We start from the raw sequence: 11,294 nt of genomic DNA on the forward strand, positions 1-11,294 counted from the left end.
TAATCATAATGTAGAGAATACTCAAAGTAAAAATTTAAAGATATCAATATATACCTTACCAAAGTAGTAAGAAAGGTGGGCATGGCATCAATAACACCGCATTTTGAATTTTGTATACCTAAAGGCAACTGCCAAAGAACGGTAAAATCAGGAAGAAATCATCCATCACCACACAGCCTAAAATCTGTACCAATAAGATCCAAGTATAAGGACAGGTCACTATCTAAATCATCACAGACCAATCAAAATCACTGACAGCTGAAGAGAACAATCAAAGACACAGCTGAAGAGAACAATCAAGTGGTCCAATTTTCAGATCTTAACATTATATCAAACACCTGAAGATGAGCATACCACAATACTAAAATGAGGAACCAGTGATTGAAGAAATTCTATCCAATAATTTAATATTTTCAATTACTAAATATGTACAAAAAAGAACATTCCTTTGCACTGCCCCTTGAGTAGGATTGAATGCATTCAGCTACTACTCAAATTTCATCAAATTTTTCGAACAGTACCGAACCCAAATATAATTTCCCCATTTTGATGTATCACTTCAAATTTTCAAAATAATAAATCTTCAAACCAGCAATTTCTACAGTTTTGACAGATTCCTCAGTTTTAGATCAACTCCAGAAACAGAGCCTCCTGTTTGCTGGTAAGGCCGAGTTCGTTCAGCGTCAATTCACTATCTCCATCGCTGAAAGCACGCCTTGGGTATGGTCTCACCTGTCCAAGTAAAAGCATAGTATGTTGAACTCTGTTTTGAATCATCTGAATATATTCTATTTTTAGGGCTGGCAATTCCCAATGTGACCCTTAAACAACACAACACGGAGTTAAGCTGGTCTATATTGAGCTTATACAGATTCGGGTCATAAACGAATCGACCCGTTTAAAACACAGAATTGTTTTATACATATTTAACCTATCTAAACAGGGAAGGATAAATTTACAACTTGTTTCATTAATTGTACTGATGTGTTAATTTGTTAACATGACTCAAATATATCTACATAAATATTTAGAAATTTATTTTCATACTTTAATATTTTTAAATATTAAATTTAATTAATATTTGTAAATAAACTATGATCAATATGATATGTTTATTTAACAATTTAAACAATTTGTGTCGTACTAATCTTTTACATAAATTGTCATATTTAGGGGTTTGGAATTTTGACATTATTACTTAAACGAATCATGTTCGGGGTCATTGAACATGTGATATATTTAAATAGATACACGACTCATTCATAACACGCTAATATAAATTGACATCCTTCTATTTTCCACTAGTTTAAGAGAAAACATGGATGGTGTAAATATGTCTCACCCAAGTAGGAAATGAAAAAAGAGTTCTTACCAGTCTGTAAGAACTGGGCTTGACCACCCTTGCAATATCAATGAAGTCAAAAAGTGACTGTAAAACAAAAAGCGAAAAAAAGATAAAAAAAAAAATTGATTAAAAAGAAGAGCATGTCTATAGAGTTTCAAGTGTTGAAATCTGAAATAAGTTGTAACTTACACGTAAACTGTCAGACTTGAGAAATCGGCGGCCGCATCGAGCGCCAGTAGGCATCCTCACCAAGAGTGTTACAGCATTCTCATCATCAGATGGAGGTTCCTGAGGCAGAGAAGCTTCTTTTGCTGCCAACAGTCTTTCAAATTCCTAAAACGAAGAGCGCACACACACGCAACTGTTTATGTCTCATAAACATACATCAATATTAAAGGTTAGTTGCTCCACTTTAGCAAGAATCATACAAGAAACCAATAATTTTGGTCCTTACCCATGGCGATGTTTAACGCCGCAGGGAAAACCATAAACATGAGAAATAAAGGGCATATGAAAGACAAGGTTTTTAAAAAATAACGTCCAAGTAGTTGAAAATGAGTCAAAGCTCAGATAAATTTCCATCTGATCCGGCTTCAAAAATCAGAAGAGGAAATAAAAATACCTGCTCTTCCTCCAATTTTCTGCGAGATTCCTCCTCTTTCTGTCTATCTTCTTCAAGAGCAGCTTTCCTAGCTGCTTCTTCCTGTAAACGAAGAGCTTCTGCTTCCTCCATGGCCTTCATCTCCTTTTCCCTGTCAGCAGCCAATGCTGCGAGGTACTCATCATCCTGCGTCCATCAAATGACGTCATTTTATCAGCACAACACTACTCGTGATTCAAAAGTTTGAATCTTTGTTTACTAGTGAAGCACAAAAATCAAACCTGCTGTTCACGGATCAAACGCTGAGCTTGCAAGGATGGTGATGGAGGACGAGGCGTCCTCCGTGAATAAGGGCCTTCAGCTTGCATGAATTGATGAGGTGCATATGGAGGTTGATATCCAGTCTCTTCAGGTATCCCACCAAACATTGCAGCTTCCAGCATGACAGCTTCATCATGTTCTTCAGAAGAGATGCCTCCCCACTTCAATTTAAAAAACAAAGCTAAAGTAAATGAGTTTACTTTAAATTTAAAACAATGTATGAAATATAGTATGAGACGCTCATTAAAACCTCATCAGAGAAGGCATTTCCGTTGTGCTGAGGACGACTGTTTAAATTATTCTGTCCAGGACTTGATGGCGGACTATCCTCAACGGCCGCAACTTCTCTGGAAGAATCCAAAGAGCCAGAAGATGTGCGCCTTGATCTATGCCTAACTAGGGGTTGCTCCTCTAGATCTTCAGCTTCATCTTGTATAGAAATGCTTCCAGTCCTCACCCTGAATCACATCGAAAAATAGCATGTCATAGCTTCCAATAAGTTAGCTCTTTCATCCTTCATCACAGCCATCATGACAGGAAGTGTCACATCACGACTTCATAACATCTATCCCTTTTAACGTACAAAAAGGTGTAATATACCTGCCGTTTGATGCCATTACTGTTCCCAGCTCCACTTCATCTGGTTTAGAAGCTCCAATTTCTGAAGCTCCAACTTTTCCCCTCAACTCACGCAATGCTTTCTCTCGCTCTGCTTCCTGGATTCATCACAAGTCAAACGGGAGCAAGAGATGCCCTTAAGTGAAATGCATTCAAGCGTTTCAGTAAGGTTCTCCAATGACAATGAAATGCCCAGGAAATAAGGAACATGATAAACCCATAATAAAACACCTTACTGGGTACAATTATGAGAATGACCCTGAACAGTAAATATTATAATCCCATGGATTACACACTAAGAAAAAAAGGGTGTTCAATTAACTCACCTCAGCCTCTCGTCTTGAAGCCTCTATAGCAGCTCGAATCATCTCTTCTTCTATATCATTGCTATAGTCAGCAACATTATCAAAATCAGGAGCACTAGGTATAGCATGTCTCTGAAGAGCATTGTCAGCAGAAACATCGCCTCTCTGCTCTGTCCATGTTGCAGCCCTACCAGTTTGGTTAGCCGGAATATCATCATCTTCATCATCATCAACTATGACAGTTCCACTTACAATGGGGCCATGTTCAAGCACAGTTCCAGTTACATCCTCAATGATAGGTGTACTACCAGAGCCGCCAGATGCAGCAGTATCATCCTTGACCTCTATAGGTATCTCTCTCCTCTCTCTTGGATGAGAAACAAACGGCGCATGACTTGTAAAATTGGAACCACCATCAAATAGGCTACGAAAATTGGGATCAAGAAGTGAGAAAGGGTTCATCGAAGTAGCTTCAGATAGAAGTGACAAAGGATTTCTCCTAGGTGCCACTTCATTTGGATCATCTATCTCCATAAGATCATCATGTGGGGCAACAGTAGGAGCTTCACGAGCACTGAGCAATACGATAAACATAGAATGATGCAACAGTCATCACGCACAAATACATAGAATGGAATATTAAAGTTAAGCAAGCAAAGGACAACTAATAAATGGGGTGCAAAATAAAAAATCACTAACGTGCTTCTATCGCCGTCGTTGAAATGTGCATTGATAGCTGCATTAAGATCACCATGATGCTCCTAATCACAAGCAAGAATACATATTAGAACCACAAACCTACTTTATAAGCAATTGAATCTAACAGCTACTAAGTTGTTTTCAAGAAAGTTGGTCCAAAATTTCAACCAACTATGAAGAGCCATCCTCAAAACCAACGAATTGAACACAGCCCAACTAAATTATAGTAACTAACTAACTAACTAACCCAAATTGATTAAAGCATGGGAGCAACAGTTAAACACAAATTCTATACTAACTTAACAAAGATTAGATTAGCAAAAAAACATCAGAATTCTGAGAGTTGATTTAATTAGAATGGCAGATTAAATATTTGATGATTAAATTATCACTAAAATCAGCAAAGTAACAATTACAATTAGCTTAACGTACATATTCAATTTACATAAATTAACAAAACAACTAATTACCAACAAAAGTACACTGAAAATACAAAACAAGACTAACATTGCTTAAAATTCAGCGATTATAATATAAAAAATCGAAAATTTGAGAGTGAGCCGATCATCAGCGTAAACAAAAAATTAAAAAGAGAGCAAAAAAATAAATAATAAAAAGGAAAACCTCAAGCTTTTGAAGGGCAAGAGCTTGAGTAGCCCCAGTGATGCTGATAAATGTGTCGATTGCTTCTTGATTAGGCGTAGCCATTATATCTTGTATCAGAATCAAAATATGGGGTTGAGTTTTTGGAAATTTTATTTATGGGAAGAGGAAGAGATAATAAATATATATAATTTGGGGTGAAATTGAATAATGAGGGAAGTAAATGGGGAGTATGTGTAATTTAGGTGAAACGGTGAAGTTTCTCCAATGTTCTACTACTGCCAATTTGTAGATTAAACTTGGGCTTAAACAAGGAATCTCTATCTGACTTGGTGGCTAAGTTGCAAGAGCCACCTGTCTTATTTGCTTGCTTCTTTTATGTTTTTTTTTAAAGCATTATTTGGGATTAAGCATTACCAATGCTACAATTATTTTTAATTTAATTATTGATTAAGTTTGTCAACTTTATTATTCAATTGATGATTTGTTTATGATTATTGAGAGGTCAGAAATATTTGATTCTCATGTAAAATCATACACATATATCTAAAATAAATTACTAATAATCAATATTATTTTTACTAATGTACAAATTAACTAGTTAATATATTTATACGAAGCATGTTGATATTTAAATAAAAAATTTATCAATATATCAAAGAGAAAATTCTTATAATTTTGTTTTAAAGAATTATAATTTATTCTTTAAACTTGTTCTATAAATAGTCGGATAAAAAGAGGTATTTCTGTTAAAAATAAAAATAAAAAATTACAATGGTTGGGCCACCAGTTCACACTGTCCTAGCCCAACAGGATCAAACTCGCTGATAAAAAGAGGCCCAACTAGTATTATACAGCCCGATAAGATAACATGTCATCAACATTCAATAAATTACAAAACGCCACCGTATCGTCGATATACGAATCTCCGTTTTGTCCATCCTCCAATCTCTGTTTCACACTCGCAGTGAGAAAACAAAGAGAGCAAAAATGGAGGAAGAGAAGAAAGAAAAAGAAGAAAGCAAGCAAGAGAAGAAGATTAATTACTGGAAATGGATGATATTATCGGCGATACTACGCCTTTTTCTCGTTTACTTCTCTCGAAATCTCAACTTATCATCTCGTCCGGAACTCTCCACTCCGCTCACCAGTCTCCGTCGCCGTAAGTCAATTTTATCTCTCTCAGTCTCCGCATTGTGTTGTCTCCTTGCTATAAAAATCTCAGGCGATAAAAGTTTTGATCGATTGTTTTGTGTTCTTGAACTGATGATGTAGTGGCGGAAGGTTACTGGTTAAAGCAGTTATCGATGTCTCCTTATACAGGTCTGAATACTCATTATTATTTTTAAACCTACTTTTTAAGTTTTTACGCTTTTAAATTCAGTGTTTTGAAACTGACAGTATGATTTTGATGTAGGATCTATGTATCACGGTTCTCCGTTGTTGCTCTCTGTCCTCGGTCCACTCTATGTTACAAGGTATGAAGAAAATGAACTGAGACAGTCAGTTTTTTTTTTAATTTACTTTGATCTGTTTATTTTTAGCTGAATTTAGCTGATTTTAAAATTTAATTAGAAAAATAGATAGTAAGCTAATCTATTATTTGAATGTGTTTTATGTTACTTTCTGCAGAATAGAAGGGCAACCTAATCATGTATTATGCAGGTAGGTTATTTTTTACTGTTTACTTTTACAGTAGGTACCTGCTTAGTTTTGGAATTTATAGTTTATAATGCTGCTTACAAAATAAAATTTGAAATATATTAGGGTTTTTTTGTTGATTTTTTGGTCTGCATATGCTTTTTAGGAGATCATTTAGTTATTTTTAGTTTAAATTACTAACAATCTGAGTAAGAATGATAGCGTTGTGCATGTAAACTATAATTTTAGAAATAATTTTCTATCCATGAATTTCATATTTTCATTTTATATATAATTAGCAAAAATAATTTCTTTTAGTTGTGGTCCTCTGGTTTCTCTGTTCATAGCGAGAAATGTAAATTAATGAAATAAGATTACTGTTTATTTTGTATTTTTAGTCATGCAGTTAGTTGATATCCACATATTCTCGTATCCAGTTTGCTTTTTGTTATTGCAGATATGGTCAGTGCAATGCTTATTCGTGCTACTGGTCGGAAATTACAGGCAGCATATAGACATAGCTTGGAATCACTTGAGATTGATAATTTTCTAGAAAACTCAGGTACTTGTTTTTGCTATCAGAATACAGAATATATGCAAATTTTGTACGGAGAGATCTTACTAAGGGGCAATATAAATCTAAAGGGTTGTTACCTCATCACATGTTTCTGTAATATGCATATCGAAGGCTTTTGATACATGTTACTCTGCTGAGAAACTTACTTCCGGAAACCTGTTACATGCATTGTTGTTTGAGTTATTTTTAAGAGTAAATTGTTTCTCCAAAGGCTGATGACGTGCATTTTTTAATTCTGTCCACAGAAATACTTCCTTCAGGAGATATTGCTGCTTTAGTGTATTTGTGGAATCCATTCACAATAGTCGCATGTGTGGGCTTGTCAACATCCCCGGTGGAAAACTTGTTTATCATATTGACACTTTATGGAGCCTGTGCGCGTAAGTTGTAACATTTATTTCTCAGCTTTTGAGATATTAATATGGATTCTTAATGTAAGCTTTCATTGAAATCTTTGTGCAAATTTTCAACTTCATTTCGTACTGTTTTTTTTTTTTTATATATGGCATGTACTAAAGTTCTTTAAATAGAACTTTTCCATCCTGGTTAACCTAAACACGTGATTTTTGCATCTAATATCTTATAATGAGGGCGAGTATGAAATTTGCGTTATGCGCAGTGCAGTTGCATCCCTGTAATTGTTTTTTCTTCAAGTCCTTCAACGACTCGCATTTTTAACATATTATTGTTCTTTTGATGGTCAACAGGACTAGTTCCTCTGGCAGCATTTGGATGGGTTATGGCAACACATTTATCACTTTATCCAGCAATCCTAATTATCCCTGTAAGGCCCTTCATGTTCATATATAATGCTCTATCATAGTGCATTACTCTTAATATGCCCTTCAATTTTGTTTCAGGTGATTCTTTTGTTGGGACGTGGTCTGGATTCGCCCCCTCCAAAGTTGTTCCAGCAGAAAGAACGTTGTAAAATCAATGATAACTTCTCTGGTGGTTTACCTCACGAACATGAAGAAAAGATGAATAAACCAAAGCCACAAATTAGTTTTTCGTGGAGATTAGTCACGCTTTTCTTGCTTTGGGCTTCTTTGTGGTCTGTTTATGTGTTAGTTTTATGCAGCATGTCTCTCAAGAAGTATAGTAATCTATGGGAGATGTTCCAAAGGTATCAGTAGACTATTCTACACTTCTGTTTCTCTCATGTGCACTATGTCACAGCTGTCATGGACGCACCTATATTTACTTTGTTTTTTCCGTGTTATTTAACTATTAGGAAAATCAGGATAATAAACATACTTCAAGCATGAAAATAATAGAGAACCTTATTTGAAAAGCATCATGAGTATGATAGAGGCTGGTGATGTCCTTCACTAGTCCAATATCTAACAATTTAAGAATCTAATACTCCTGTACATGCATTGAAATGCTTGGCGTATCAGTGGAATTGTTCAGAAGGGATATTTCTTAAACAGTCCTTGTTTTTTCAAAGAATTGCTTGTCTTGATTGTACCCTATAATTTGGTGGATATTTGGTGGAGTGAAAAGAATTAAGAAGGGTATAGTCCCAAATTAATCAGTAAATATTACGTTCGTCTAACCTGCTGAGAATTATGACTTTTTCCAGCAGTTGCTTGTCATAAATTTTTGTATTTTAAGGATTTGTTTATTTTAAAATATATTTTCACATGAAACTTTTCCAACAGAACTCTTTTTCTGTGCAGTAGTTTTGAACTTTGGAGATGGAGTCAAATCTATTAGTTGAAGATTTTTCAATGAATGTGTTTACAACTTGATATATTTTCAATTTTATTAATTAAGTAATAGTTCTTGTATTTGGCTCATATTGCAGAACATATGGGTTTATTCTTGCAGTGGAAGATATGTCACCAAATATAGGGGTTTTATGGTAAGAACATTTATATTGTTTCCTATAATTGAACACGGAGTAAATTGGCCGTATATATGGATTTTGCAGTTGGATAACCATGTGTTTGACTGTGATTTTATGACAGGTACTTCTTTGCTGAAGTTTTCGACTTCTTCAGAAATTTCTTTTTGATAGTATTCCAAATGAATATTTTATTTGTGATTCTGCCATTAGCCATACGGCTGAAACACCGGCCCTGCTTCTTGGCTTTTGCCTACATTGCAATCTCGTCAATGCTTAAATCATATCCATCAGTAAGTATTTTGTTATTTATATACATTTTGTTCTTATTAAGGTTAATATATTAGTTGTTATACAAAGATTTCCAGCATTTGGGAATGATATCCAGAGTTTGTCCTTTAGTGTCCCAGCATTTGCGACTTTCCTGGTACCCTCATTGTTTACTTTGATGAGGTCTAAATGGCGCGATGCTTTGTGCATGCATTGAAGATGGGATGGATTTTTCATAAGATCTTCTTTTCATGTGTGACAGAAATAGATTGCTTGTTTGGTCTACTAGTGTCATTGCATGCGCCTAGAGTGAGCAAATGACAGCGACCAAAATTTATATTTGAAGTCAAGTGTAGTGTTCTGTTGATTTTTACCATATCAATCGTGATAAGAGTTCATTAGCATTTTCTTTCTTTCTTTCTTTTTTGCGTTTATATTTTGAAATCTGTTTTACTCTATATCTGTGTTTTATTCAAACTTGAGTAGGTTGGAGATTCAGCACTGTACTTGGGTCTGTTGGGATTGTTTCTTGATGAACTGGCAGGTAAATTTTTATGTTTTTTCCTGTTACTGATGGATTTGTACTTGACATTGCATCAGAGCGTCTTATGCCTTTTTTTATGATTGGTGTGCAGATATGCAGTTTTCTTTCTTCATCTTCTGTGGTTATGTTGGGGTTTCCCTCCTCAGTCCTGTGATGCACAACCTATGGATTTGGAGGGTATTCATCCGTGAAATTCGTCGTATTAGACTAATTAATAGCTCAATTTCTAAATCATGCTTAATTTGCTCAAATCTGCAGGGCACCGGCAATGCAAATTTCTACTTTGCTACTGCAATTGCTTATGCTTGCTTGCAGGTATGTGATGCCCTTTTATATGGTTTATTATTTGAATTCAGGCATCAGATGTGTCTTTTGGTGATGGTTTGATTAAATTTGCATTACACGACTTGTTTGTAACTATAAACATAGATTCATGAAATAAAATGTTAGTTTCTCTAGATGTAAATCCTCCAAGTTTGATGTGTTCTTTTGGTATGAAAATGTGTCAGTTGTTTTGCTATTTCCTCCAAATTTTGTGTTTTTTTTTTCTTTCTAAAACTTATTTAAGATCAGTTAATAATATCGACCATTAATATATTTTATTATGGTTGATAAGATTCCTAAGAATTCTTAAGAAAATGGCGAGTAATCATAATTTTAGGTTCTAATCATTTTACTTCGCCAAAAACATGCATGGATTTTTTTTTATTATTCCTAATGGAAAAATATTGAAAATAATGGGGCTTCAAACTAATAATTTGTGGCTGGGCCAGTCTAGTGAAAGAGCATCTAGGTGTATGCTATATATTGACTTGTTTTTAGGATATACAAAGATTTGCTTACTCAGCTCCAAGTAAAATATAGTAGAACTGGGATTTGTTTAAAGCAAACTATCTCGGTGAGGTTAGGGGTGCGTCAGTCGATTCAGTCACCAAACCGAATCAATTGAAACTGAATATATCTAATTTTTTCATAACCGAACCGTATGCAAACCGAACTGAAAAAATTTGTTTGGTTCAGTTGGTTATTTGGTTAATCTTTTATTAGAAAAATAATAAATAAATAATTTTAGTGTTAATTGCTCATTACATACAAATTTAGAGGGCAAATTGATGTTTAAGTCCTATGGAAAATTATAAGGTTTAAATTTCTGATAAATTATCGACATAATATTATATATGTAATTTGGTTTTATTCGGTTTATTCAGAAAACTTAGACCAAAAATTAAAACAAACCAAATTAACTGAACTTTTCAAACTCATAAATCATAGCCGGACTAAATTAACCGAAAACTGAACTAAACTAGAATTTTAGTTAGTTTGATTGGTTAATTTGGTTATACACCCCTAGCTAAGGTGAGGTAGGTTGGTTAATACAACTGCCTAATGCTTTGGGTTCCATTATTCAATTTTCAATTCTTCTTTTTTTGCAGATTATTTTGGTGGTTGAGAGCATAAGTGCAGTGCTTAACCATGATAGGAATCTAACAAAGCTAACTGCCAAAAATCTTCAAGAGGGAAAATCTTAGGCTCTTATTCTCTTATGAGACATACTTCTCTCGGCCGATAAAAGAGCGAGTCCAAGAACTATGTTGGTAAGGAGCTTTTCTTCCTTCATCATATTGCACATAATCTGCGGAGGGACTTGGTTTAATTAATGGAATACTAACACGTTGCGCTGAATTGCATATACTAGAAGTTAGTTGCATTCGTCTCGGGATGCATTCCATATGATATTTTGCTCCGAACGCAATTCTATCTGTTGTAATACCAAAAGAGATTTCTCAAATACACACATGCAATTTCTAAATGATGAGTAGTAATGTATTGCTGGTTTTTCTGTTCTAACTTCAGACCGACAAAGAGGATAAATTCTTTATTTGACGTGATTGGTTTTAATGAACTAGTTCTGACATGATGC

General features: G+C 34.5%; 2 protein-coding genes across 2 annotated transcripts; one reads left to right on the forward strand and one right to left on the reverse strand.

The window, feature by feature from the left end:
* Nucleotides 1-381: 381 nt before the first annotated feature.
* Nucleotides 382-4,770, reverse strand: LOC126678069 (plant UBX domain-containing protein 8). The gene is made up of 10 exons (XM_050372940.2): nt 4,514-4,770; nt 3,890-3,951; nt 3,212-3,764; nt 2,868-2,983; nt 2,518-2,725; nt 2,228-2,428; nt 1,968-2,132; nt 1,535-1,678; nt 1,373-1,429; nt 382-732 (listed from the first exon to the last, which is right to left on the reverse strand). Exons 1-10 carry the CDS (start codon nt 4,595-4,597, stop codon nt 625-627), a joined length of 1,698 nt encoding a protein of 565 aa, XP_050228897.1. The 5' UTR covers nt 4,598-4,770; the 3' UTR covers nt 382-624.
* A 638-nt stretch (nt 4,771-5,408) lies between these two features.
* On the forward strand, nt 5,409-11,288 carry LOC126676969 (uncharacterized). Its single transcript, XM_050371355.2, has 14 exons — nt 5,409-5,654; nt 5,768-5,815; nt 5,910-5,970; nt 6,125-6,157; nt 6,571-6,695; nt 6,956-7,090; nt 7,418-7,494; nt 7,571-7,836; nt 8,521-8,577; nt 8,684-8,852; nt 9,316-9,373; nt 9,465-9,550; nt 9,632-9,688; nt 10,807-11,288. Exons 1-14 carry the CDS (start codon nt 5,483-5,485, stop codon nt 10,900-10,902), a joined length of 1,440 nt encoding a protein of 479 aa, XP_050227312.1. The 5' UTR covers nt 5,409-5,482; the 3' UTR covers nt 10,903-11,288.
* The last annotated feature ends 6 nt before the right edge of the window (nt 11,289-11,294 follow it).

Source organism: Mercurialis annua, linkage group LG4, assembly GCF_937616625.2.
Source record: "Mercurialis annua linkage group LG4, ddMerAnnu1.2, whole genome shotgun sequence".
Classification (NCBI taxonomy): Eukaryota; Viridiplantae; Streptophyta; class Magnoliopsida; order Malpighiales; family Euphorbiaceae; genus Mercurialis; species Mercurialis annua.